The sequence below is a fragment of the Trichoderma harzianum genome (assembly GCF_003025095.1).
Source record: "Trichoderma harzianum CBS 226.95 unplaced genomic scaffold M431scaffold_13, whole genome shotgun sequence".
Taxonomy (NCBI): Eukaryota; Fungi; Ascomycota; class Sordariomycetes; order Hypocreales; family Hypocreaceae; genus Trichoderma; species Trichoderma harzianum.
The window spans coordinates 962,735-989,942 of NW_020209261.1; the positions used below are offsets into that span (position 1 = coordinate 962,735).

The 27,208-nt window shown below is 45.8% G+C and overlaps 9 protein-coding genes across 9 annotated transcripts; 4 read left to right on the top strand and 5 right to left on the bottom strand.

Annotated features, from left to right (window-relative positions):
* Positions 1-3,043: 3,043 nt before the first annotated feature.
* M431DRAFT_541016 (hypothetical protein) lies at positions 3,044-4,136 on the top strand (the record flags this gene model as incomplete). Its single annotated transcript, XM_024921087.1, has 3 exons — positions 3,044-3,510; positions 3,587-3,850; positions 3,916-4,136. The coding sequence occupies 3 exons, from the start codon at positions 3,044-3,046 to the stop codon at positions 4,073-4,075; spliced, it is 891 nt and encodes a 296-aa protein (XP_024770656.1). The 3' UTR covers positions 4,076-4,136.
* A 2,314-nt stretch (positions 4,137-6,450) lies between these two features.
* M431DRAFT_533951 (hypothetical protein) lies at positions 6,451-7,418 on the top strand (the record flags this gene model as incomplete). Its single annotated transcript, XM_024920904.1, has 3 exons — positions 6,451-6,462; positions 6,518-6,629; positions 6,691-7,418. 3 exons carry the CDS (start codon positions 6,451-6,453, stop codon positions 7,416-7,418), a joined length of 852 nt encoding a protein of 283 aa, XP_024770657.1.
* A 734-nt stretch (positions 7,419-8,152) lies between these two features.
* On the bottom strand, positions 8,153-10,409 carry M431DRAFT_151293 (hypothetical protein). The gene is made up of 6 exons (XM_024912836.1): positions 9,979-10,409; positions 9,801-9,917; positions 9,066-9,731; positions 8,664-9,001; positions 8,524-8,609; positions 8,153-8,473 (listed from the first exon to the last, which is right to left on the bottom strand). Exons 1-6 carry the CDS (start codon positions 10,196-10,198, stop codon positions 8,293-8,295), a joined length of 1,608 nt encoding a protein of 535 aa, XP_024770658.1. The 5' UTR covers positions 10,199-10,409; the 3' UTR covers positions 8,153-8,292.
* Positions 10,410-12,296: 1,887 nt separating this feature from the next.
* M431DRAFT_123967 (glycoside hydrolase family 31 protein) lies at positions 12,297-14,932 on the top strand. The gene is made up of 4 exons (XM_024912211.1): positions 12,297-12,540; positions 12,593-13,027; positions 13,096-14,359; positions 14,422-14,932. The coding sequence occupies exons 1-4, from the start codon at positions 12,367-12,369 to the stop codon at positions 14,856-14,858; spliced, it is 2,310 nt and encodes a 769-aa protein (XP_024770659.1). The 5' UTR covers positions 12,297-12,366; the 3' UTR covers positions 14,859-14,932.
* Positions 14,933-15,076: 144 nt separating this feature from the next.
* M431DRAFT_523651 (hypothetical protein) lies at positions 15,077-16,593 on the bottom strand (the record flags this gene model as incomplete). The annotated part of the gene is made up of 6 exons (XM_024920552.1): positions 15,077-15,158; positions 15,219-15,445; positions 15,554-16,020; positions 16,078-16,096; positions 16,173-16,299; positions 16,352-16,593. The coding sequence occupies 6 exons, from the start codon at positions 16,591-16,593 to the stop codon at positions 15,077-15,079; spliced, it is 1,164 nt and encodes a 387-aa protein (XP_024770660.1).
* Positions 16,594-17,745: 1,152 nt separating this feature from the next.
* M431DRAFT_9015 (hypothetical protein) lies at positions 17,746-18,996 on the bottom strand (the record flags this gene model as incomplete). Its single annotated transcript, XM_024924115.1, has 1 exon — positions 17,746-18,996. The coding sequence occupies one exon, from the start codon at positions 18,994-18,996 to the stop codon at positions 17,746-17,748; it is 1,251 nt and encodes a 416-aa protein (XP_024770661.1).
* Positions 18,997-19,972: 976 nt separating this feature from the next.
* M431DRAFT_94359 (hypothetical protein) lies at positions 19,973-21,721 on the top strand (the record flags this gene model as incomplete). Its single annotated transcript, XM_024924577.1, has 5 exons — positions 19,973-20,158; positions 20,247-20,372; positions 20,429-20,582; positions 20,638-21,249; positions 21,309-21,721. 5 exons carry the CDS (start codon positions 19,973-19,975, stop codon positions 21,719-21,721), a joined length of 1,491 nt encoding a protein of 496 aa, XP_024770662.1.
* A 901-nt stretch (positions 21,722-22,622) lies between these two features.
* On the bottom strand, positions 22,623-24,347 carry M431DRAFT_511852 (hypothetical protein). The gene is made up of 2 exons (XM_024919747.1): positions 23,835-24,347; positions 22,623-23,696 (listed from the first exon to the last, which is right to left on the bottom strand). Exons 1-2 carry the CDS (start codon positions 24,057-24,059, stop codon positions 22,884-22,886), a joined length of 1,038 nt encoding a protein of 345 aa, XP_024770663.1. The 5' UTR covers positions 24,060-24,347; the 3' UTR covers positions 22,623-22,883.
* Positions 24,348-25,203: 856 nt separating this feature from the next.
* On the bottom strand, positions 25,204-26,945 carry M431DRAFT_511853 (hypothetical protein). Its single transcript, XM_024919748.1, has one exon. It carries the CDS (start codon positions 26,805-26,807, stop codon positions 25,449-25,451), a length of 1,359 nt encoding a protein of 452 aa, XP_024770664.1. The 5' UTR covers positions 26,808-26,945; the 3' UTR covers positions 25,204-25,448.
* Between the last annotated feature and the right edge of the window lie 263 nt (positions 26,946-27,208).

Here is a 27,208-nt window from a genome sequence, read left to right on the forward strand (position 1 = left end):
ACGTGGAGGTGATTAAGACGGAAACTGGCTCCTACCGACCTATTGCCTAGATGAGGATTTGTGTATCTAGTTGACTAGATACTTATGGTCGTTAATAATAAAACAAACAAACAAACAAACAAACGTCATCGTCAATGGCTTCAAAGACTTTGTGGGGGCGTGCTGCATATCAAACTCTACGAGCATCACATTAGCTCTCACTCAATCTGTGGTAAATACAAGATACAACGTAACTCATACCCTGGCGCACGACGAGTTATGAAATTCCATCTCAGACTTGGCTTCAATCAAATGTAGCACGATTGAAAATGGGAAAATGATGTCTTACAAGCACTATCACAACTTCGTACATCAATTTCGGCTTCCTGAACCGAGCTAGACCGTATTTTGAACGATAGTAAAAGTCTAGACGCGACAAAATTTCATAAAAAGTGTGTATAAGCTTGTGTAGCATAATGCATCTTCACAGGGGCACGATGCTATACATCTCTCTAGACTGCTACCGGTGCTCCTCGAGGAACCCACTTCTACCGATGCTCTTCGGGGAGCCACTTCTACCGATGCTCTTCGGGGAGCCACTTCTACCGATGCTTCTCGAGGAACTCCTTTTGCTAATGGCTTAAGTACTAAGATAGAGAGGCCGGGAATGTTCGCATTTTTTCACAACATTCCACGTAAATTACGCGTCAACTGCCGTGTTGTGAGCTGTGTGGCGTCTTCATGAATGCTACACGTCACTCCCCAAAGGGAGAGGGGTGTGTCGAGCTTGTGGGTTTGCTATTCTAGAGCTTTAGGGGCTACGAGTACATGTTCGTGGTATCATATTGTATGTACTGGATAAATTAGCGCAGTCACTGCTCCAAGCCATTTGAATATCCATTGTATCCGAACGCGCGTGTTGGCGATACATGGCGATCAAGGACATCAATAAAGTGTCACAAAGACTAAACAGCAGGTATATTTACCGTACATGATGCTGTATGATTGTTATTGTCACATATTCAATCTCCTTTCCGTTCTCATCGGCGAGAAGAGGGGGAGAGGTGGTTTGCCACTACTCGTAGTTGACGCCAGGGAGATCTCCTAGCTATTGATAAAATTTTCTTCTGCACCCTAGCAATGACCCGTGTTCATCTTTTAGGAGCCAATGGGAAATGTCAAAACACTTGTCATAGAAGAAAGTAAAATCCAGCCCGTCATTATCGAGGCATCTTCACGAGATTTGATAGGCTCATAGACTGTGCCTGCTAGACCAGAAGAACATTCATCGTCTTCCATTAGGCTGTTTATATAGCAAAAGAAGCCCACTCTGATAGATTCACTCCTATCAGATCATCAATGTATTCGATAGCATGTAACCTGATTCTTACTGTTGCTGCAATCACGCACAGTGGCGAGGAATGACTCGCCAGAAACTTGGGCGCGAACCATCGCGATACACATCAAAAGCAACAGCAACAAGCATGAAAGATTCCAAAGAATATCATTTAGAACGCGTTGTCTTTTTTCGTTTCACAAAATTTTCGTTACAGCAAGCTGCTTTTCGTTGCGTATGACGAAATACTTTGGTCTCATGGCCGGGCCTCTGGGTGAGATACTTAAATTCACGCATGATCCCCTTTTTGAAAGGTTCTAAATTACGCCCGGCTTTGGTGGAAGTTTGTTGTAGGCAGGAGAACGGATACTATTCCATTCCGCCGCTGGTAGCGATAGATTTTACATGGGATTTCTATCTTCGTGCATGAGCTTTGAACGAGAGCTCTCGGGAAAACAGGAAGCGGACAGGGAACGTCCACTCGAAACTGTGTGAGCGGTGACGAACTAAGTGTAAATACGGCATTCTCCTCTATGGCCGAGCAAATCTAATAATTGGACAGCGTTGTTTGTATTGTGAAGCAAAAGTGGCTGTACACGGCATGCCCCTGACCCTTGCCAAGCAATTTTATCATCGCCATGATCGTACTACAACAACTTGCAACAACGTGACAGAGTGCGCACTCACTATAAATGGGAGTGGCTTTCTTATTTGTCTCTATTCGAGTGTAATTCTGGACTTAGCTCTTTATATATTTCATACCTGCAGTGAGAAAAACCAAGCGATGTTGTGATACAGCTGAGAGACTAGTCGGCTCGTAGTGTGTGAAGTGCGGCAATCACTGCGGCACAGCGGCATTGTCGGCGTTCCCAATGGCTCCGTTTTATTAAATCTGTATTAAAAAGCACTGATTGATAATGCGATTCAATATTGATTATCGTGAACCTGAAATACGGCATTGGAAGGCGGCTGATAAAAGAGATCCTTCATTTTTAAGCATCAATGGGTCGATACTCGCAAACTGTTGCCCACGTAACGTATGGCAACTTAACTGTGTCCAAACTCGGCCACGCTTTTGCCACTGGCACAACTCTGCCGCCAATCAAAATCACTTGCTGCACCATCAACACCATTTGATTCCAACATGATTCCCAAAATGGAAACGTGGCACTCAATCTGCTTTAATACTATGGTATAACTCTGGAGAAAATACCGAGAAAACGAGCGCACAACTAGCCCTAGCAGAAGCTATTTTGGAGTAGCGCGGCAAACGCCCTTTGAGCTTGCTGCAGGTACAAACCCACGAAATCGGACCATGCCTTAAGCCAGCGCTCTGTAAAACTTACTCAGCATGTTCATCAACGGAGATTGAGGACATGTCGTCATTTCAATAGACAAATTCAATAGACAACCACCGTAATTGGATTGTTCTTGAGAGACTGAAAGGGGCAAGGCTGCTAACTAACAGGTCTAATGGTATGCGTGTCAGCACCGTAATGTGGAATACTGACTGGGCGGATGTCTCTCTGCCGCCGCTATGATGCGTTGTTGGGACCAGGCGGTTAGTTGACAACTTTGGAGACAACATTTACCTCATTGCAAGCCTAAAAGTTAAACTTGAAAAGTATAAATATATGTCTCATTGGCAACCCAATCATGTTATTCTCCATAGCTTTCTTCAACATCTCTTCGGTAATCATCTAAATTGTCTTCAGCTTCAACTTGAAAATGTCAAACATCACCTCGGCTATTATACCGGCCGTCAACCATCTTGCGGTTGGGGACTATAATGTCTTTTACCGAGAAGCTGGTCCAGCCGATGCTCCCACAATCCTACTGCTTCATGGGTTTCCTACGTCTTCATTCATGTTTCGCCACCTGATCCCGATCCTCGCGGTGAGCTATCATGTAATTGCCTTGGACTATCCGGGATTTGGATTCACAACTGTTCCTTCCAAATTCCCTCATACATTCGATAACCTTGCTACTGTCACCGAGAAATTCCTGGAAGCTCTCCACATTTCGAAGTACGCTCTTTATATATTTGACTACGGTGCCCCTGTTGGCTTGAAGCTTGCTGTACGAAACCCTCAGAGCGTGACGGCTATTATTTCGCAAAACGGCAATGCGTACAATGAGGGCCTAGGCCCATTTTGGGATCCCGTGAAAAAATACTGGGCATCGGGAAGCAAGGCGTAAGAAACTCTCACGTATTCACCAGTTATGTATAGGCGAGGGACAATGATAACTAACACAGCATCGACAATCCAGTGACCGTGAGGCTTTGGAAGGAGTTCTCTCGTTTAACACTACGGAGGGACAATACACCGGCGGAACTAAGGACGTTGCCGCTCTGGAGCCTGAATCCTGGTGGCTCGACTGGACTCTCATGGCAAATAGGCCAGGCAACGATGACTATCAACTCGATCTGTTCTATGACTACCGAAACAACGTCAAGCAGTATCCAGAGTTTCAAGAATACTTTCGGAAGTCTCAGGTGCCACTACTCGCCGTTTGGGGCGATAAAGATACCATGTAAGAGAAGACATCCAAATTTGTCACTCCTTTTTCGGCGCAAACTGACTAAGAGGTGCTTTTAGTTTTGTTCCGCCTGGAGCAAACGCCTTCAAGCGCGACCTGCCTAAGGCTGAGATCCATCTGCTCGATGCTGGACACTTTACATTGATCAGCAACCTAGATCAGATGGTAGGATATATACTCCCGTTCCTTGCCAAACATCTTGGCAAAGGATGTGCGTAAAGTATTGCATCTAAGGCATTGCATCTAAGGCATTGTGCTAGAAAAGAGAAAAGGAGTGTGATACATTATATATCCGAGTAAATAGTTCTCAATTGTAGTATCTCACATTATGAATGGCAACTCCTGAATCGCCATATTTGCGGCTTTTAACAAAGATATTCGACTTGTCAACTGCTTGAGAATCCACCATAGGCTACCAAAAGACTTTTGCCAAGATGGTTTATTACTTATTCTCCAACACACACCAGTGCTTACTCGAAATATAGTAGACTTCAAAGTGACCGAGTTTGTTGGGCTAACATCCGCCTTTGCCCCTGCAGGGGTTTTAGGCCGCGGAGAAACCCCGTCAAGAGTCATGTCGCGTCATCTTGCATACAGGGGCTTACATGTTTTACATGTCTAATCGTACTGTAAGCGAGGTGGGACTCGTGTTATTTGGGGCGAGTGATTTTGCTGACGAAGATGGCAAGCAAAACTCTCAACATCTCACATCTTTTCTTTCACAATTTCTACTCTAATTGCTAACTGAGTGAGATTGGGGAAGAAAATAGGTGCTATAATGATCATTTGAAGACGGATGTTAGAGTCTCAATACCAGACGTACCAGACGTTTCTGTGGATACGTGTTGTCATTTATGAGTCTTCGCTGTACAGGAATGTAACAGTTAGAAATACCATGAAATGTCATAGCAGGAGAATATTTTGTGTATAACATATTAACACAAAAATCGAACATAAGGAATTCGTGTAGGTCTACAGGGCTAATTAGTTGCATGTTCTCATCTAGGAGTGCGTAGCTTTTACAACACTCTTGGTACAGTTCGCGCTGGCATTATGCATCTCAGCTTCTGTTGCACGCAATTCTTGGCAAGCATATCCTCGCATTCTCGTCGATGAAATACATATCTCAATATATTCCTGTCCTTACACAGAATCAAGGCTGTCAATATTTTACGTGGTCACAGAGAACAATCACGCGTAATCGCTTCATCAACGCTCATACACTACAGCGTCCTTTATCATGGAAATACGCGGGACCAGCTCCAGGCCATTTGCCAATCTGAGACGGTCTATACTCACTTACAGTGGCTTACATAGAGTTCCTTCCGACAAGTCGCTCTATCGCTTCAGGATAGTATCTGGAGCAGTAAATAACACTACTCGCCTATACTACTACCATTTACCGTTAATACGATATGTCTCCAAAGCAATGCTTAACGACGATCAACTCTAGTTTGATGCTGAGGTGATGGGCGTTATGTTTTCGCGAGGGTAGAGCTAGCACTAGTAGTAAAACACCTCATAGCCCTACGGGGGAAAATCAATCAAGAGCAGCTCTTCGGCTAGGCTGTATATTCCTCGAGCTGTGGATTGTGGCGTTTGGGGTAACACCACATTAGCAGAAGCCATGGCGACAGACAAGCTCATATTGGCGTGGATGGTGGGGGCCGCCGTTAGATGCTCGGAAAGCCAACAGGAAGATTGCCACTTCGTGCTGAGAGAAAGATTCCATCTGGAAACCCTTGAGGGCTCCACAAAGAAGCTTCCGCACTTATCGCAGTTCCAAAGCAACAATTATTGCAGGCGAACCATGTCCACCATGACCGCCTAACCCACTTGTGGATAATGCAAGTGACTGAATCCGTCGTTGCTATGCTGTTGTGGTTGTGTTCTTAGTCATTATGGTATTTGGGCAAAAAACAGCGAGATGCTTGTCCGTGGTTGCTCTAAGAGCGATGACTTCAACACGGAGTTGTGTGATGGCAGCGGCAGCATTGCAGCCAAAGAGTCAATGCTTGCCAATCCTGTTTCTCGACTGCCGGATGATTTCATACTTTAAAGACATAAACACACCTATGAATGTCGAGTTGTCCGTATTTCGATTGGTAACAATGCAGTAAGACTTCGCTTCCGGACGAACTCGGGCGGCTGAAGAAAATGCACATGCCAGCTCTGCATTCTAAGAGTGCAACACAAGTTCAATCTGCCCCAGTGTATCTTTCGTAACTAGCTTGGCCATTAACTCATCTCATGCGGCGCGAAAATTACTCCCAAATGGCTGACAAACTTTTTTTCGTCCGCGGTAACCTACGTAATTAGGTTTCATAGCTGTGCCCGAGTCTGCTGGGAGAGTTACAGCAGTGGGCGGTGATCAGGATTCGATTCCATATGGTTTCTTGGCGTTCATTTGTTGATTCCATTGAGATGGAGATATTGAGAAGGGTAGGGATATATAAACACATGGAGAGATGCTTTTTCTCGAAAAGAAACTTCAGAAACAACAATAAAGCAGAATCACAAGCTATCGCTACATCCAAAAGTACTTCCGAACTCTATTTCCACTTTAGTCGATATCTTCATCTCGATCGCACACAATGGCCGAAAAGGTAGCTATAATGCATACAATGAAAACCAATTTCTTATTAACATTCAATTGTTCAGTTTACTATTTATTCGTCGGTGCAAAGCCAATGGGTTGGGGTTATGCTTCTTGCGCTTGAAGAGAAGGGCCTCAAAGCAAACGTGGATTACGATGTCAAAGAGATTACCCTATGTAAGTCTTCAAGCCCCCATGTTTTCGCAGCTACGAACGGTTCTAACGAGTTACTCTGTAGCAACTGGCGACAATTTCGCACCGGAATATATCGCCATCAATCCCAATGGCACAGTACCTTCTCTTACTGCCCCATCGCTCAGCAAGCCTATCATTGAGAGCGCCGATATTTTGAGATGGATCGACTCTCGCGGGACCAAGACCCTTGTACCTGAGGATGAAAAACGTTCCAAAGAAATTCTCGAACTTATGCATTCTCCTTCAATGACTACCAATCTCATCCTGTTTCAGGCACGGGATCCTGCTGAGATGGAAGTCAAGAAAAAAAGCGGCTGGAACGGATTCCTCGAGGGGCGCCAGGCGCGTCTAGAGAAGGAACTTGCCGCACAGCCTGAACATCCGTTTTATGTTTCGAAAACTGCGGAGAATCTTGGCATTACATCATTGTATCGCGCCAAGGTTGGCCCCGAACATGAGGGTCTCTATCATATGACAGATGAGATGTACCGCACCATGGCTGCAGGCCTCGATAAGCTGGAAAGTCTGATCGCATTGCCCTTTGCAGCTGGCTCTCGAGTGAGTGAAGCCGACTACAACACGGTTCCGTGGCTTGCACATGCCATGATGGGAGCGGATACGCCAGTGACAGCAATTCAAGACTTTGGTCCTTTGGAGAGGTTGATCCAAAAGACTGTGCCAGATTTCAAGATCGGTCCAAAAACGAGGCAGTGGTGGTCAAATGTGGCAAAAACAGAGGCGTTCAAAAAGGTGTATCCAGTCTTGCATTAAGTCATTGTCGTCGATTTGGTTCGGCGTGGTAGAAATTGGTCCAGCTTTCGCTGGGAAACCCATCAACCATGGGCTGCTTGTCAAAAGTTAACACATATGATGTTGTATTTATAACGTATCTTATCCAATACCTAAACCTCTTCTTATTCCGAAACTTTTACATCTCATAATTAGTGAGTGATGCTCTCCAACATTGCATTTGCCAGCCGGTTCCTCCAGGTGGCTCTCCAACATAACCTGGGCAAATTGAATAACCTAAATGGCGTAACAATGTATCAGCTACTATAGCGATATTTTCTCTAGTACTTACTACTATATCTACATTTCTCTAATAACTGCTACTAAGTTTATATTTCTCTAGTAACTGTTATTATAATTATATAGTAGAATTCGGGTGCTGGCTGAAGAAGCGTTCACTACGAAAGAACTAGTTGATGAGCTGATTAGGCACTTATATTACTGAATATATGCACTTATTCATCTTGTGGTTTCGCTGTGAAATCACTTGGCAATTTAGCATGATTATAGAATGTCAGGTCTTGATAATGGAAAGGTGGTAACTGGAGCCTGGGTAGCCAATCCGGATGCAGGTCAATAAATGATTTGGAAGGCCACAAAAAGATGCTAATATTTGGTATTGACGTCAATCTCCTTTTACGCCTGCAGGCTACAAAGAAAGAGACATAAATTGGCTCAGATTCATGTAGATGGGTCATAGGCTATATTTGACGATACTTATTGCCAATGTATTATAATTATTTCACTGCCATTGTAAAAGCGTTCGGCAATATACAGCCAGTTAATACAGTGAATACAACAATTTAGATTATCCTATCTGTAGTAAAATGAAACGAAAAGAAAAGAAAGCAATCTTTCAGTTCTTTTCCACCGCTTCTGACTCAATATGTGTTTCATATGCATCGACCTTTTCCGATGCAAATTTCCGAGCAGACACCTTCTTTGCAAACAAAATATCGAGTTCTTCGTACGTCCTGCCTTTGGTCTCTGGTAGGCGAAAGTAAGCCCAGATGAACGTCAATAGAGCTGTGCCGCCCCTGATGACAAATGTTAGCTGATTCACTTCTGTTGTTTTCATTTGGCTTACCAGAAGAATCCTGTCTTTCCAGATGCGTTCCAAGCAGTAGGGTTCATAAAATATGGCTCAAGGACCTGTGAAACAATATTTATGATCTAAAACAGTGTCAGTAATGTATGTGTAGAAAGAAGTCTAATGTTGAATATTACCTGATAGGCTGTCCTGGCCAATGACACCGTAAGTGGGCGCAGCCTGATGGACGATGTCTCGGATACAATTGCGTACGCAAGAGGACCGACAGTTAAGGCATATACCAGAAGCCAAAAGATGCATAATGCCGCCTCTGCCCAAATGGCGTTCTTGGCGGAGGTCGCAGCGTTTATGATTCCGATAACGAGGAGCGTAGTACATAGGATACCTTGGCCCGTTACGTACAAAGTTCTGCGGCCGAAATGGGTAATCAAGAGCCAGGAAAATACTGTTCCCAGGAAAGCAATTGCCGTTCCACCCAAATTGAGCTGATATGCGTGATCTGGGCTCATGCCAGCTGTATGAGATATGTTAGCACAATGATCGCTGGAATGCTTTCGTTTTGACTTGAGCGATCTTACCTGTCGTAAAGAAATAACTAGGGGAGTACGCAAATGAACTTCCGGAAAGAATCTGCCCGAAAAAGGCAACGCAGCAAATTTCTGTGCGACGAAGGTCAGTGCCTTTGAAGCACTCGATGTAAGATTTGCTTTCTTTCGCTTGAGTTTCCTCGATGTTGACGGTGTGTATCATCATAGCAAGCTGGCCATTGATTTGGTCCTCAGTCTTCTCTCCTCCTAGACGTCGTAGACTCTTCTTCGCATCATCTACCCGGTCTTTGCGCACGAGGAACCAAGGACTTTCGGGTGCAAAGAAGCAAACTATCATGAGAGGGACAGGCCATATCCATTGGATGGCAAATGGAATACGGTATGCCCATTGATCCTGGCGGTGGATGAGTCCCTCAAGCACACCTGCTGCGATGAACTGGCCGATTGCCCAGCACAGGTTGACATAGGTCGTGAGGTAACCTCTCAGATTTGTCGGGCAAACCTCTGACGCATACGACGGACTGGCGACTGCAAAAACACCCCAACTCAGACCGCAGAGGATTTGACCAACTAGTAATACTGCCGCGGAGTTGGCGAAAAACACGATGAAGACGAAAGCGTTCATAAAGAACAACGCTCCAATCATCACGTATCGGTAACCGAGCTGAGACACGAGATATCCGTTTAGGATACCGCCTGAGATATCCCGTACCTATTAGTGACACAAAGAACATTAAGCCACAAGCACGAGAATAGGGTCAATACCGAAAATTGCTCCAACGGTCGAACCCATATTCAAGCCAGACTGCCAAGGCGCTGAGACCTGGTATCCCACACTCCCTCCATGATCCGTTCCATATTTCTTCGCGAACTCTGGATATCCTTCATGCGTCCCACCTCAATGTCAGAGTCTTGGTTTCAGTCAAGGGCATTTGTATCTTACCAAAGAAATTCCCCATGAGGATTGTGTCGTAGCCCTCCATAATGATACTCATAGAGATCATCATGGACCAGAATACAGCCTTGCGGTTGCTTTTCAAGGCCTGCAACAAGGTCTGCGAATGTTCTTCGTCGGAGGCATGCTTGGCATCGACGATCGCACCTTCACCGAGAGTCTCCTCAAGGTGAGTGGCCGCCGCCTTTGTAATGTGTACTTCTGCCATGGCAGTAGTGTGATATGGAAGACTATCCAACCACTAAGTTTAAGTCATGAACGCACCAGACCAGATTACAAAGGCTTTAACTTGAGGGCCACAATTGTGGACATGTACCGAGTCTTATACAGATTGGAAAGGTATGAAAGTTGGGCGAATACCGGTCAGCTGGCATCATTAGCTCGTACCACTCTCGGGATCAAAGGTAATTGGAGCGCCAAACAGCAAGTCTAGGAATAGAAAGAGCCCAGACCGCACCAGATCGCCCTGTGTCTGTCATTTTTGGAACTTTATAGCAATTATCCACACGGTTAATCAGTATTAGCCTATACTCGCAGTAGTGCTCATATCGATATTACAAGCCATCGAATCCATGCGCGTCTCGGCAAGCCTTTAGCTTTCGATGATTGATGGGCATATCGACTGATGCTTTTGAGATGGCTTCAAATGCTTCTCAACCCCACGTTTGCCCCTCTTTTACCCGAACACTGCTAACATGGTTGGCATTCCTAGTGTACGGAGTGCATGTAAGTTTGGACGCGGATGATTACGTTCCGTGGTTGGATAGGCAACTAGTCACCAACGGCATTACACTGATGACTTGACGCTTCTACTCCGCAAAGTCCACAGGGATTTACGGGCGGTTAGAATGTTCGTTCCCCTGAGGAGCTGCCTCTCTCCGGCTGTCGCTATGTTTTACGACTCAGCTGTACCACGTGAATACGTAGTACTGTGTGTAATTCATCACCCACAAGAAGCTTTAGATGGACCTCATCGGAAACAATGGCAAATTAGATCTTGTCTCGTGAGCCGGCCATCCAGATTTCAGGTTGCAGTTCGCTTATGGTCATCGGCCAGTTGCCCCTCTACCGGGGTCTTCTACTAATCATCCTCGCTCAGAACATGGCACGACCAAATACAAACTTCGGACTTTCTGCATCCTGGAACGCGGGGATAGACTGTAGCGTTACGAGATCGCATGCATTTACAAAATAACTACTCCGAAGCTACTGTGTAATACTCCGAATGTGTCGGTCAAGATGCAGTGGGGTGATGTCCCAGCTAGATGGGACACCGTGCGAAGTAGGACTGCCTGCCTCTAATGCCGTGCTGTTCGTTATCTATCTTAAGCTGCCTACGGTCTGGATAATATCAATGCTGATACTAAATGTCTCTTATATCTGGTTTTATTATAATACAAGCTAAGCCAGTACAAAGGGTTTTTTGGGATAGCTACAAAGCTTTGCTCCGACGGCGTTACTCTAACGCTAGACCTTTCGAGTTGGCCGAAACTTGTGGGAAATAATCACATCAGCTAGATCATAGCGACTTGATGCTCACGAAAGGGCGCAGATTGACCCATAAAGCTATCGAAAAATAATCATGTGGCTGTGTAATGAATAGCATCATTCTAAACGTCTCAAGAATTCGGACATTGCTTGTTAACCATAATATCTCCGCCAGTAGGTGAGCTTCGCATCTTGCATAGTAATCTTCACAGTTATGAAAACACCATCGCAAAGCCCTTCCAGACTGTCGCCTTCAAGACGATGGCTGCAAGAAACACTGCAAGTCTCCAGCTCCACGATGTAAGTTGTGATAGAGTTTGAGATCTAATGTGCTCCAGATACTCGGTACAGTTTCCCTCCATTACGGTCTTCGCATCATTGTATACCGAGCATGCATGCTCGCACTCGGGTCATTGACCCCGAGCTCTCGACGCCACCATACGGGCTAACGTCTCAGCTTTATCAGATGGCCCCGCTAAGCACGGAGTGGTAATGAACTCCGTACTTTATATGCAAAACCCATAACATTCTGTTGAGTGGCACGATTGGTGGAACTCGGTATATCGCTCGACATCGGCAAAATGTCTTCTTAGCGCTCGTCGACTTCTCCGAAGGCCCTCGTTTTGGAAACATTACGCAGCTAAAGATCTTGATCATTATTAGAGCGCTTCAGCGACACCCGAGATTTTAGCCTAAACGCAAGAAGCATCCGACTGATCATTGCCACCTGCGAAACATCAAGCCATAGAAACCCTCTTATGAGCAACTAAGAATAGACGTTTTCTTTATTTCCGTGGCCGCGCCGCTTCTGCAGGTATAACAGCTATACCGGTCAATTGATCTTAACAATCACTAAAGGAGAGAGGCGTAGCTGCGCGAAAAGGCATAATGACAAAGTTCAGGGATGGCATGTGGCTGCCCATAGAGGGGAAGAGGACGGAATATGCAGAGGATGTATATACCATCACAAAACGGGCGGATGGTCGAGCCCTATCATTACTATGTCCGACAAAACACGTTCGTTCGCGGGGTGATACTCTAAACCTGCCTACTGTGACACTTGTAAGTATACCTCAAATTTTAGGTACATGGATAAAGATGCTGATCTTTTTAGGATATTGAAGCCGTTTTTGATGGCGTGATTTCTATCGAAGCCACTCACTGGTCTGGAGCTGCAAAGAAGGGGCCTGACTTCGATCTTTTCCCTCAAGGAAAGCCTCAGGACGATGCTAGTATTTCTGTGTCGGACAAAGGCACAACAATTGCGTCAGGTTCCGTGAGCGCTACGATTCATCCTGACCAACATACGTTTGATATCCGTTTCCATGCAACAGATGGATCTAAGGCTTTAACATCATTACAAAACCGCAGCGTGGGCTTTGCTTATGGTCCAGCGCCTAGTACCCCTCTTCAGCTCGATGATATGAGAAACTTTGATCACTACATGTTCACCCAGACAACACTTAGCGTGGGGGAGACTGTACACGGACTTGGTGAACGTTTTGGCGCATTTAACAAAGTCGGCCAGAGTATCACTCTATGGAATTCGGTACGCTTTGACACCTGCCACGTCCTCCACTGATATGCTTGTCAGCACGTCACGCTAACCAGTACCAGGACGGTGGCACAAGTTCTGAACAGGCCTACAAGAACGTGTCGTTCTGGCTTAGTAGTCGGGGATATGGCGTCTTCATCGATACTCCAGACAAAGTTGACCTGGAAGTTGGAAGCGAACGCTCATGCCGGGTACAAACCAGCGTCAAAGGTCAGCGTCTCAAATGGTATTTGATATACGGGCCCTCGCCAAAGGAGGTTCTATATAAATACACCACTCTGACTGGTAGAGCGGGAAGAGTCCCGGCTTGGAGTTTCGGTCTCTGGCTTTCTACATCATTCACAACTAGTTACGATGAGAAAACCGTCAGCTCATTTCTGGAGGGCATGGCAGCTCGTGATATTCCGGTCGAGGTATTTCACTATGATTGCTTCTGGCTCAAAGCATTCCACTGGTGCGATTTTGTTTTTGATACGGAAATGTTTCCAGAGCCTGCAAACATGATTAGCCGCCTCAAGGCTAGTGGCCTGGTCAACAAGGTATGTGTCTGGACGAATCCATACCTCGGCCAGGCTTCGCCCGTGTTCAAGATGGCAGCAGAGAAAGGCTATCTATTAAAGAGAAAAAATGGTGATGTCTGGCAGACGGATCTTTGGCAAGCGGGAATGGGAATTGTGGATTTTACGAACCCTGAGGCTACAAAGTGGTTTGTTGGCTGCATGGAAGCTCTCTTCGACACCGGTGTCTCTGCCATTAAGACAGATTTCGGCGAAAGAATCCCGGTCAATGAGGATATACAGTGGCATGATCCAAGCGTGGACCCGTCAAAGATGCACAACTACTACTCCTTTATCTACAACAAGGTGGTGTATGAAGCTCTACAGAAGCGCCACGGTAAATCTGAGGCCGTTGTCTTTGCAAGAGCATCGACAGCAGGCTGCCAAAGGTTTCCTCTACAATGGGGCGGTGATTGCGAGTCGACTCCTGAAGCAATGGCTGAGTCACTTCGCGGCGGGCTGTCTCTTGGTCTCTGTGGTTTCTCCTTTTGGAGCGTGGATATTGGAGGCTTTGAGGGCTACCCGTCGCCGTGGATATACAAACGATGGGTTGCATTTGGCTTATTAACATCGCATAGCCGTCTTCATGGTAGTAACAGTTACCGTGTTCCCTGGACGATTGACAACGATGACCCGGGAGAACAGAGCTGCGCGAAGACATTGGCAAGATGGACTGCTTTAAAGGCCCGCCTCATGCCTTATTTATATGCGCAAGCCGCAGAATCTATTGCAGGAGGCCTTCCGCTAAGTGTTCGCGCCATGTGCTTAGGTATGATTGCTCCGTTAGAAGAGTGAGCAATATGAGTGCCAATGACTAACATTATTCTCCAGAGTTTCCGGAAGACCCAACCTCGTGGTATCTTGACCGCCAGTTCATGCTTGGATCCAAATTACTGGTGGCTCCGATTTTTGAAGAGACTGGAGAAGTCGAGTTCTACTTGCCTGAAGGTCGATGGACGAATTTTTTCACTGGGGAAGTAAAATCCGGGCCTAGGTGGGTGAAAGAGAAGCACGACTTTGATACACTGCCACTTTACGTCCGCGAGAACACTATTCTGGTTTTAGGCAAGGAGGGCGAGAGGCGGACGGTATACAACTATCTTGAGGACGTTGAAGTTCGTTTGTATCAAGCTAGTACTGGAGCTGAGGCAAAGCTAGTGGACAGTGAGGGCAACGAAAAAGGCATGCTAACAATCGATGCCAACAACGCTGTTGCAGGTCAAAATCTTCTTCAAGGCAATCCGAGTATTCAGATTATATCTAAATAAGTCAAAAAAGAAGATCAATGAGTGGCTTGATGCCATAATTTACCCGAGAAAGATCAGTCTTCTCAATAAATCGTTGCTAATTTCTTTTTTTTTTTTTTTTTTGGCAACTCCCTGATCAAATTGTCTAATAGTCTACCAATTGTATACCCGTATTCTTGAGATCGGTGTGTAGGAATGTTTCTAAAGCTTCTATATCTTATCGTCTTGCAGTAATCCTTCTATTTTTGGTATGAGTAATCCAACAATAGTTCTCGCTTGTCATTCAACTGGCTCAGTTTAAAATATCTCTCACAGTTGTAGCTATGTATGCATGTCAGCGATCTTGGAATAACATAATTTACATGTAAATGTCCAACTTACCTCCAGCATGCGGTGCCCGTCGCTAATCTTTGGCATCCGCGCACATACTCGCGGAGATCCTCATTAAATTTCTCGTCAGTTTTGCTCCAAGGAAGCCTGGCCTCCGCAGCCACACAAATCTCATAATGCTCTTTCAAAATACCAAGAACTTTGTCTATGGCTTCTTCAATCGATAGGTTGTTGGCGTTCATGAAAAGGAAGCAAAGGTTCTCAAGTTGTGAAACGCGCTGAGAGAGGGTTAATCACCAAACGCCTTTGTACGTGAACACAAATGAATATTCAATACAAGTAAATGTTCAACACAAATGAATGCTCAAATAAGGATGGTGACTCACAAATTCTTTCTGGGAGCTTTGAACTTCGTTGACAAGAATCGTCAATTTGGTACACTCCAAAACAATCTCCTCCATGGCCTCGTGCCTGCGCACCCACTCCGGGAGCTCAAACTCCATGGCAAATTCATTCTGAGTGATAGAAGGAATGGCGCCTACGTCATTTGCACGATTATTGAAGTGATCCCATGGATCTGGAAGATGATCTGCCTCCCGGACATGCTGCTGGGTACTGGCTCCATTGATGTAGTCGTGCAGCTCCTTTCTGAGGCGTTCTGTGGAACTGGGTCCAAGTCCCTTTCGGAGATCCCTGAGGATAGGATAAAACATCTCTACAGTACCTCGGGAACCTGGTGGAGGCGTGTAATTGGGATTGGGGCCGAGACAATCGTCAACACACTTGTTTGTCTCAGCACAACACTGTAGTGTGCCTTCTCTGTCGTGGGTGAGCTCACCCCCAGTGTCAATCTCTATCGGACAAAGTCAGCGTCAAAATATCGAATATTATTAGCTGTAGGGCTTTGTACCGTCGTCCCAAAAGAATATCTGCATCACATATTAGCTTTGTGTCATGAAGGTGTCATGAGAGTGTCATGAAATGGGACTATATATCAGTGCATACCCAATAAAGAAACTGTGAAAGCACCAGCATCTTGTCCTTCTTGCAGTGAGGGTAGTAAATACCCGTTAGGAGGGTATAGTTGCCACGGGCTCGATGCTTAGCTTTCTTCTCCTCTGCCACATTGACGCTTTGAACACGAATCAGTATAATGTTGTCAATAAGAGCAACTTGAGACTCACGTTTTCAGCCATTCGTCAATTTCCAAGTTGATTTCATCAATATCTGGTTGGAATTCACTGATCCAAGCAGGCATGAGCGCAAGAATATCTGGCACGAGAACTTTCTTATTCAAGACTCTCTTTATGACTTCTTTACGTTCATCAAATATCTCTGTGGTATCATTCTTGGTATGGCTAGTACCAAGTGTGTGCTTCAAAGCAACATCACGTAAAAAAAAGACGAGACTCCTGAGTTGATCCATGGTATCAGATTAGTCCAAATAATGCCGTCTTGTTCCAGGCGACGGGCTCTTGGATCCCGCTGTATTAGCAGGATATTTAACATTCTTTAAATGGGCTCTACGGATGTACGGATATATCTTAAGCCAAGATCTTATCAAATCCATCCTCTGATATCAATGTAACCTGAATCAGTTGTCAATAGCCCCTCAAAGGGACGCATTAACGTTACGAGGCCCGAACCCTTTCAAAGAAGCTCCGAATAGATATGTAACGATGACTAAATCGATATCTTACGATTTACGAAAACTCCATAATCACTTGTAGGCTATCCGGGGAACCTTGGATATGCCCGCGCGACAAAGCTAAGACGAGGCGAAGGATGCTGCGGTCTGAGTGCAGTGGAGCTTCGTGTTACACAAATTACGTGATGTGCATGCAGGCAACATGGGACGAAAGATCCCATCAGCAGATCCTTGCAAATCTGAGCCTCGTTCAAACCATACTCATAGCTGGTTAGTTTGTCAAGTGCTCCTTAACCAAAAAAAGGAAAAAACTCCCAGCGTCCGAGATATTAACTGGCATATGCCGTACTGGGAATGTAACACCACTAATCCCTAGGTTGATATGCAGCAAGCATCATGGATCGTTTCATGTTTGAAGAATCTGACCGGATATTCAATAGCTCTCGTCATCCTCGGCAGCTACCTCTTTTCCGTAAGGCCAAATTCTTTCATATGATCCATGGCTAAATTTGCTGCAGAGATAATCTAGATACTGCTTCTCGTGTTCAGTAGTGCAGCTAGTTCGGACCGTGGGTTCATTGTCAATCCCCGCGTATTGACTAACCTTTAACAGCAGCTGTAATCCCAGCGCTTGTGGCAAAGCCCCGATCGGGAGATTCTCACCTCAGCACTACCGCCGTCAATCGAGCTTGCCTGTGTTGACCTCAAAATCTTATATCACTTGACAGCGCCTGCATATCCGTTTGCCTACAACTACTGCAGTGTAAGTGGAGTTTGTGATAGACGGATAACTGTGGAATGGAATGCTTGTCAGATAACGCAATGCACCGTATAAAACAGAACATTATTGCAATAAAGAGGCATGCATTGTTTGGGTCAAACGTTTCATTCGAGCACAACTATGGAGCATCTACTCCGTAACCAATCCTTCTAATCCTTCTTTGGCTCTAAAACTCCGAGGTGGAGTATCTCTTCCTTCGTAATGTCAAACTCAAGTGGCTTCAACTTGCGCGTCTGATCGAAATGCACGCTTCCGTATCGCAGATAGGCTGCAAATGTACCTTCTATGTTATCCTTATCATGATGCTCTTCAGAATCCCAAAGGTCTGCCAAAAACGAATCCAAAGCTCCGGGTGGGCCGTGAGAGAGTTTCATCGTAGATGTATTGGCAAGTGCATCTTTGACAAAATCCTCTGCAGCTTGCCAAGTTTCATCCTTGACAACACCTTCGCCCACGCGCTGTTTCGTAAGAAGCTCAAATTGGCGTGTGCCAGACCAGCCCGTCACTTGCTGAAAGTAAAATGTTTCCTGAAGGGCTGAAGCCAGAAACATATGCTTAGCATAGTATTCTGGACCGTTGAACCCATCTGATGGATCTATGATCTTCCTTAGACGCTCAAAGGCCATAAAGTGCGAGAGGTAATCGCTGAAGCCTTCCATCATTACTCCAAGATCTGGACAGTTCATCTTGTCCACAGGTGGGCAGAGAAGAGGTAAATGCTTGAGAAGAGGAGACTTGTGGAAGCCATGAGAGTTTGTTTTCCCTTCCCAAAGTGCTAAATAGATATCATGCCAGCGCTTAATGAATGGGTTACCGCGTTTGGCCGCAATAAATCCATTAAGCATAGTGAGGCATTCAGGGCGTATCTCGATGACGAAACCAGCCATCTCATAAGGCGAGGCAGGGTCCTCAATCTCTTTCCAGCAGATGTCATCTATATGTCGAAATAAGAATGAGCCGGCGTCCATCCAAACACCGCCATATTTCCACAACAATGGAAGCCTGATAAGATCTCCTTGATGAGGGCCGACGTGAGGTCCATCCATAGTATTGTTATTAAACGCATCGGGGAAGAATGATTCCTCGACAAAATGGTAGATGTTGGTCTCGGAATTGGGCACCCGGTCGAGAAGGTGTACTGTCCATTCTGGACCGAGACGGCGAACCCAATTGATGACATTCCGCTGAACCCATGGGGCCATTTTGCTGTAGCCAGAGTGCCAGAATGCCCAGACATTCTTATCTGACGTGACCGGATGTCGCAGTTGAAGCCATGCTGCTATCTCTTCATCTGAACGAAGGTCCAGCTTTTCTGCTGGTATGAGCTTCAGACCATCAGGGACCTCTGGTTTGACCGTGCTCGTATGATGAGATACTTCTTCAACCTTGGAAGGGGCCATTTCTCTTGTTCTTCACGTCTCAGAATCGATATAGACAAAATGAATATGCACGAGAGCCTTGTATGGCAACAGCAGATAAGCAAGGATTGAGAAAAATGGAATGATGACGCCCCATCTTAAAAGGACATGATGTTGAAGGCTAATGAAGCATATCCGCGTCTCCCAGAGACGGAAGGTGACGATTTCACGCCAATGCATCTCGCGCTCTACCGTCATGTCATGGCGCAAAGACCAACAGAATCCAATTAATCACGATCGGAAAGCGGCCGATATTGAATACGAGATGGTTCATCTGATAAAAGAGGTAGGATTCAGGGAAAGAAACCTAGGATTCGCTTAGCTCGGTCTTTCATTGCTGATACTGTGGTGTTAGTGATAAGATAATGGTGAATTGGCGATGTCACGTTGCAATGCGCCTGTAAGACAGAACGGCATTTACTCGTATGTGCAGTAATTCGTAGACTCCGCCTACCCTTGTCGATCTTTTTAGCGCTTGCAGATTGCTTGGCTTTGCTCTAATAACGTGCAGTAACACCCTGCTACTCTTGAAAATATTTTGACGATAACATATTGGACTCGTGTATTATTAGCTTGTTGGCTTGGTCCAAAAGGGAAACACGATAGCGAGTTATCATTCCTTTCCAATGCTAGCCAATTAACTTTCCGATTTTCTTTCCATTGGGCCGTTTACCAATCAATGCATCTTCAATGGTTGATTGAACTGGACACATCAATTTACACAGCCTAAACGTAGGTTACATTCCTCCTGCTTATGCATGCACGTTCTGTTTCCCCATTGACAAAGTCCCATATATGTTTTTCAGGCCCCTGTGAGGAACCAGCAATCTCGTGGGGTTTCCACCGTAGGATATAAGACGACTGAAGCTTACAATATTGGTCTAGTGCTCCCTCTTCGTGCTGACAGCTTGTTTCAATTTTCTTTCACAGTTCACTCTGAGAAGATCAAGCCGTTAACATGGCATTCTCAGAGTTGCTGGCAGACATGGAGTCATTTCCTACGCTGGCATGGGTATCGCCTGCCCTAACAGCTGTGGCTGTCATACTCGTAGCTCTGTTTTCCGGTTACCGGAAATCACCAAAAGGGTTCAATGTTCCTACTCTTGGTGAAGATTCTCAGATGCGATATGTACAAGAAGCCGACGTTCTTCTTCGAGAGGGATATGAAAAGGTAAGCTGATTTGGCAACAATTCAGATTGCTTTACCACTTCTAACAACTATTTCAACATAGTTCAAGAACACCATTTTCCAAGTCCTTACTCCGGATGGCCCAAGACTTTTTCTACCAAGAAAATTTGCCAATGAGTTGAAGCCATTTAAGCGGCATGAAGCCAGCGGAATGAAGGCTCTAGCTGACGTATGTTACATGTCTGAACTCACACGTAGAGTCCACATATCTAACTAATTATCTAGCGTCATCTTGGTCATTACACCACAATTGATCATGAAAGCGACGTGATGCTTGGAGCTATCAAGATTGATTTGAACAGGAACTTGGGCTTGTTTGTCGGGGATGTGGAACAAGAAGTTTCCCACTGCTTCAAGACCAACTTCCCCTCTTGCGAAGGTATGTCCTTCTCAGTGTCCAGCTAATAATCTTCTCTATCTCACACAAGCTGCAGAATGGACCCCAGTTGATCTCCACGAGACACTGCTTCGCATTGTAGCCCAAGCTTCTGCTCGTATCTTTGTCGGTTATCCAATGTGCCGAAATGATGAGTGGCTTGAATGTAGCACCAAATTCGCATTAGATGTCATGACTGGTGGTGAAAAACTAAAACTGTGGCACCCATGGCTTCGTCCATTTGCCCAATACTGGATCCCAGAGATGAGACGGATCAGGGGCGATCATCAGCGTGCGCTTGATCTGCTGATGCCGGAGTTGAAGAAGAGAGCCGCAGAAACAAGACAACCTGATGAGCCGCCTCGACAAGATATGATACAGTGGATGCAGCAGAGAGCTCAAAAGCTTGGAGACAAGTCATTTGACTATAAAGAGTTGGCAAATTTGCAAATGCTTACAGCAACAGCGGCCATTCACACAACCAGATTAGCCATCATTCATGCCTTGTACGACATTGCAGCTCGCCCTGAATACATAGCACCTCTTAGAGAAGAAATCAGGGAGGTAACCAGAGACACTAACGGTATTCTACAAAAGCAGCACTTGACACAGATGAGAAAGCTTGACAGCTTCATGAAGGAGTCTCAAAGACATAGTCCCCCGTCCGTTGGTGAGTTTCCGCATTGAAGAACGATTCAACCTTTTCGTCAAGGCTAACATAGGTTACAGCTACTTACCAGCGAAAAGCCATGATTCCAATTGATCTATCTAACGGCTTTCACATCCCCAAAGGAACAATTGTGCAGTGTAATACCAACATTCTCGATGAAACGCCAGCTGCTTGGGGTGAGCCACATGCGTTTGACGGTTTCAGATTTTACCGTCTGCGAGAGAACCCTGAAGACACCAACAGGTTTCAGTTTGCGAGTCCATCATACGATAGCATGCAGTTCGGTTTCGGCAATGACGCATGCCCTGGTCGGTTTTTTGCGAGCAACCAGATCAAGATTATCTTGTCCTACATCCTTTCAAACTATGATATCAAATTTGAAGATTCAGTAAAGGGACGGCCGAAGAACTTTATGTTCGAGGTCAATGTACTGGCAGATCCCACTGTAAAGGTGTTATTTAAGAAGCTATAAATAGGAAACTTCAATCATCTATAGTTTCGAAGCAAAACGAATTATTAAAATATTGAGTCGTCCTCAAACAGCCCAACGACTACGTATAATCCAAATGTCACAACAATATACAGAATAAATAAAACTTATCTATTAGAATCTTACCTATTTAGGTATCTGCTGCCCTCATGACTCTCCTATGCTATCGTTCCTTTCGTCTAGCATATGCTACTATCATGTTGAGACTCTACTACTGCTACTTTCATCCAGTATTTGTTACTATCATGTTCGAATTGAGGCCTTGGAAAATACCTTTACTCATAGAAAAGAAAGTTGAGATCTACGGTAGCTTTTCATTCATTGAGTAGTACCATGTCTAGAAGAGTTTCAGCATGGTCGCATAAAAGACAGTTTAAGAGAAACAAAGGAGAAAACAGCACACCCAAGATAACCATTACATTAAACACAAACTTATGAAGAGTCGGGATAAGCGTGTAAGGGAAATCCCTTCCTATTAATATTTCAAGAAGATTTTGTGAGTGTGTTACTATGTGTAATGGGACTGGAAGTAGTAGTAGAAGACAGCACCCCAAACTTCTGTTAATTAACATCCATTATCTGCAGTCCCACCCTATACGATCTAAAGTTATCATTATGGAGTGGCATGCGGTGCTGCGCCTCGATTCATAGGGCTTAGAGCTGGTTCGTAAAACTGGAACAGACCTCAACGGGAATAATATCCTAGTTTAAGCGAAGCCAATCATTTTTTCACGATCTACTCCGTATCGGCATACGAGATATTCCCAGCAGCTATACGTCATAGCAATACGAACCTCCTATGTCTCTCCCATACGCCGTACATGTACCAGAATCGTGAGAACCAAAGATATTTATATAGACCAAAGTTGGGGTGATACCAGCCGCCTAACGACAAGCTACTCGATATAGCTTTTATAAAAAGATACGCAACGTGACAAAATAGCTCCGCATCTATTTATTACCCTATCTACATATGTACCGTATACCAGACCACCGCGTCGCTGCCTCTCCATCGAAGCATAGAACTCGTAAAATGCCAATCGCTAATTTTGACCAACGCAAATGCAGTATAAGTAAAATATACAAATTCTAGTATAGTATAAGTTTAGAGAATGTGCGTAAGATCGCAGGCGATTATGTGACTCTATCGGCCTTCTTTGTTTAATGTGTCGAGTTGAGACTCTTGAGCCTCTTGAGCAACGGGCAAATAGCTTCCCTTTTTGCTATGCGCATAACGGTCTTTGGCCCAACCGTATAGGGCACTTCCACTTAGAATGAGAGCCATGCTGCCTGCGCGATTGGCAGTGATTGGCTCTCCAAGAGTCACAACAGCGATGGCGCTTTGGGCCACACCTCGTGCGGCTGTCACAATCATGTGAGTGGTTGGACTAGTGACTTCGATTTGCATGAAGGTTGCTATCGTGAGCAAGAATCCGGCCACGCCAGTAAGCACTGCTGTGCCCAGGAACTGGCGAGCAGTGGCAGATACTTCAGCTGTGGCTGTCGAGCTGAAAAGAGCTGCAGTAGTTCCCAGTTCGCCAGACAAGACAAGCAGCGGCACGTAGAATCCAACAGCCATGACATTCGACATCCAGACCATCTGCCACATTCCTTCGCTGCTCTTGCCAAGAAAGCGCTTGACGACAACGGATTCGACGGCCGTGGTGAAACTAGAGATAACTCCGAGCAATACACCCTTGCCACTGGTGAGCATCTGGCTGTAGTCTGATGCCATTCCGGCGCCAAAACCAGCCATGACCATGGCGCATCCACCCAGGGACAACGGCGGGTAGTAAGGGCGAGGTCGGAGGACAAGAAGCGACAGCATGAGGGTGAATGGGAGTAGAAGTCCTCGAGCGATTTGGTAGACTGATGCATTAACCGAAGCCAAGCAGTACGTCTTTGCGAGAATGCCGACAAGTCGGGCGGCAGTGAGTGGGAGAAGTGCAATCCAAGCCTATAGTAAGTACCATTCCATATTAGTAGCTGTCACACGAATGCGCGGCGTCGTAGCATCGATATCGTCGGTTCCACGATGATCGCAACTTGATCGTGGGACAGATAAGCAGTGCCACTTATCACGACAGGAACATACCGAAACGGGTCTTGACAGTGTAATCCATTTTGTAAAGTAGCCGATGGTTGTGAGGAGCACAACTTGTACAGTCGTCTGGAAAGCCAGCAATGTCACGGGAGCGTCGATGCCGTTTAACGCAGATTTGGAAAGAATTGTACTCAAGATGGCGCACGTCGAGTGGAAGAGCACAACCAAGGCGACTCGGCGCCTGGAGGGCGGACGGGCCTCTGGAGCTTCACTCATCCTGGAGCGTTTCTATTTCGTAAGAAAGGGTCTGAGCGAGTGACTGGAAAAGGAATAAACGAATGGCTGGAATATTATTCCGTAAACACGGCGACGAAAGGAACATACAACACGACTACTTCGCACTCTGGTTACAGAAGCAAAATCTCTAGGTGCTTGAACGAGTAGGCAACGGAAATGCACAGGTTTCCAAATGCTAGCACTAGTAAGTAAAGGGGCAAGCTAGTGACTTGCCAGGAAAGATTATTCCATGCGGCTCTCACACCATACTCGTACATTACAGGCACTACGGAGTACGGAGTTCAGTATTACCACCATGGCTACGAAGATCCTCAACAAGGCTCAGTAGCATGGAGTGGTAAATTCTGTAGTGGGGATCATCTTATCGGACACGGCCCACCAAGTCGTTGACGGAAAAATGCCCCATGGATATAGCACATTTGTACTGTAATTTTATAAAGAGCCGTACTGTATGGAATTACATAGAGATATATCTACAGCTGTCATGTTTGTACTGTACTCGTATACTGTATGAGTAGGCAGCATGCCTTAGCAGTATATACTCGTATAATAAAGAGCTATTTTATGAGACTTTCCGAGCGTCTCTGTAATATTCTTCTAATAACGCATCCGATTTTCCGTGTGCTTGCGTCTACAGACAGAACGGAGAACTTTGCGAATGTCCGTTTCGGCGATCATCCACTTACGCGGCCGCCCCTTTCCCCTACATACAGGCACGGAACTACTAGTAGCAGCAAAGTTCAAGCAAACAAGGCACATCCAAGGATCTCACAAATTTGCGGCTGATGATACTCCTACTCGGTCCAATAAGCACAGCTCTCCCATTGACTCGTACCACCAGTAGGCGCGCAACGGCGCTCAGGTGCAATCCCTGATTACGTCGCCTCCATCACGCTAAAGACTTGGCAGGCTCCGCTAATAATAATATGAGGGAGCTAGAGAACATCAGCCAGCCACTCATAGCCGCGTATATTGAAGAGCCGTTGAGATGGTATAGTTGCCAAGACTTGACAACTCTTAAGACGAATGCCGCCTATTCCGATACCACCCCAAGTGACCTCTTTGTACCAGGTACTCAGGGCTGATTGTTGGCTTTATCCTTGTAATAATGACGAGGGTCTGCAGCAAATACAGAGGGAATAAAAACCAAAGAGAGACTATTCCTGCTCCCATAGTTTTGCGGAGCTAGAAGAAGTGGCTTCATATGAAGAAGTATCGAAGAGAAGGAAAAAAAAAACCAGAGAGGCCATCTCTCGTAAGTCTAATGCAAAAAAATGCTACGTAATCCATACATGATAAGAAAAGCCCACCCCAAAGACCGAAATTATCGAAAATGTAATGCTGTAGAAATCGCTTGTAGGGCCGTCATCATGCCGAGCCAACGTCCGCCGGGACAATCCCACTCTTTCTGAAATCCTCATCCATCCATTTCCTCACGTTCAACCGGTTCTGTTTCATTATTTTCTTGGCGGCCTCCTTGACGGCCTCTTTCTTCTCCAAGAAGGCTTTCCTATCACCAACCACCCTTTCGACCGTTTCCATCTCCCTTTCGTCTGGCTCTGAAAGCCAGGCTGCCTCACGGGGCAAATATGAATAGGAGGCGAGAAGCTTTTCGCTCGCCACCAAAGGAACTCCCGCAATAAGTGAAGCGGGGACTGTAGAAGAGGCCTTGCGGTCGAGGTAGGTGTCAGATGCAAATGCAGGAATAACTGCGTATGATTGTGACAGTAGTCTGTAAAAGTCGGGATACGAAAGATCCTCGTCAAATGCAACATTGGCCTGGATGTTTTCAGGCACCTTGACGTGTGGACCATGTCCGATCAAGTGTAGTTTGACCGTCTCATCGACGTGCTCGCTGTTTGTAGCAGCGCTTTCGTTAATCTTCTTCACGACGTTGTCCAGGCTGCCGAAGATTCGATTGTAGTCTCGGCGCTCGGGAGCATAATCTCCTTGCATAGCGAGTGAAATCTCCCGCAAAGTTTCGTTGTGTGTCTGGTTGACTGGGAAAATTGGGGGAAATGTTCGTGCCGTGACACTTGCCTGCAAGTTTTGCCACTGGGGTACTGATTTTTGCAGAAGATAATCAACCGTGTGCTGGCTGAGGCCGATGAAATCAACTCGCTCCCTGTCGACCCATTCTCTAACAACGTCGACATGTTTGCCTTTGTTCCAGTAGTCGGCGTGGTGGACCAGGCAGAACAAATGTGTTGTCTCGTTAAACAGGAGGTGTCGAAGAGGAGCTACTACGGACTCTGGCTTCTCAAGATCCAGCTCGCAAGTCGTTGAGACAACGAAGTGGGGAGGAGGAAGATTCGCGACGTCCCTCTTGAAGTAGTTGGAGCTGTTGACCGACATAATGGGCGTTTCCAGCTCCAGGTCGTTGACGATAACATCAGACTGGTAGCGCTGTTTGGCAAAGTAGAGTCTCAGCTCTGCGTTCGGGTGTCCACCAAATGCGTATACCAACGCTGCCGTCACTTCATCATGGACGCCGGCAGACTCGACAATAGCGATACGTATTGGCTCATGCTTCTCACATGGGAAACGGTCATTCCACCATAACAGGTCGTCATCCGTCGTGAAAAGGTTCTGCCAGTCCTTCCCAAGTAGCATAGACCTGGTACTCTCACGGCTGCTGAGGAAAAGTAATGCAATAGCAAGAAGAATAAAGAATAGGTAGAATGAGCGTAATCGCCTATAGTAGGCGGTGAAAACCATCTTGAGCATGTTTAGTTAGAAATAATACAGTCATAAAGATAACAGAAACAAAAACATCATGCCCTTCCACTATGGCACGTAAAAAAGAAGAAGGCCAGAGGCGGAAAAAGGTTACGGAAAGGTCAAGATTGACACGAAGGAATCGCCCCGGACCATAGTTTAAAATCCGGGAGTCTTCTCTATTGATTCAAGAACCCCAGCATGCCCCGGCCGCCACTTTCCTCATGTGTACATAGCGGAGGCTGATCAATATTTACCGCTATCCAGGCAGCTCACACTCCTTTAATGAGCCCAACTCTGGAGACGTTGTCATACCAGCTTGGACACTAGGCCTAGTATCAAGAACCCTGAAGCAGGCTAGCCGGCCGCGTGGTGGGGATGATAAACTGGCAGATCCTGGTAGCTGACAC

Coding starts and splice junctions, on each gene's coding strand:
- M431DRAFT_151293 (XM_024912836.1), bottom strand. CDS start 10,198: ATGGCAGAAGTACACATTACAAAGGCGGCGGCCACTCACCTTGAGGAG. Junction 9,918..9,978: donor CCTCATGGGGAATTTCTTTG/GTAAGATACAAA, acceptor GGACGCATGAAG/GATATCCAGAGTTCGCGAAG. Junction 8,610..8,663: donor TGGCCAGGACAGCCTATCAG/GTAATATTCAAC, acceptor ACACTGTTTTAG/ATCATAAATATTGTTTCACA.
- M431DRAFT_123967 (XM_024912211.1), top strand. CDS start 12,367: ATGACAAAGTTCAGGGATGGCATGTGGCTGCCCATAGAGGGGAAGAGG. Junction 13,028..13,095: donor GTATCACTCTATGGAATTCG/GTACGCTTTGAC, acceptor AACCAGTACCAG/GACGGTGGCACAAGTTCTGA. Junction 14,360..14,421: donor TGTTCGCGCCATGTGCTTAG/GTATGATTGCTC, acceptor ATTATTCTCCAG/AGTTTCCGGAAGACCCAACC.
- M431DRAFT_511852 (XM_024919747.1), bottom strand. CDS start 24,059: ATGAGTGAAGCTCCAGAGGCCCGTCCGCCCTCCAGGCGCCGAGTCGCC. Junction 23,697..23,834: donor CACTGTCAAGACCCGTTTCG/GTATGTTCCTGT, acceptor TACTTACTATAG/GCTTGGATTGCACTTCTCCC.
- M431DRAFT_511853 (XM_024919748.1), bottom strand. CDS start 26,807: ATGCTCAAGATGGTTTTCACCGCCTACTATAGGCGATTACGCTCATTC.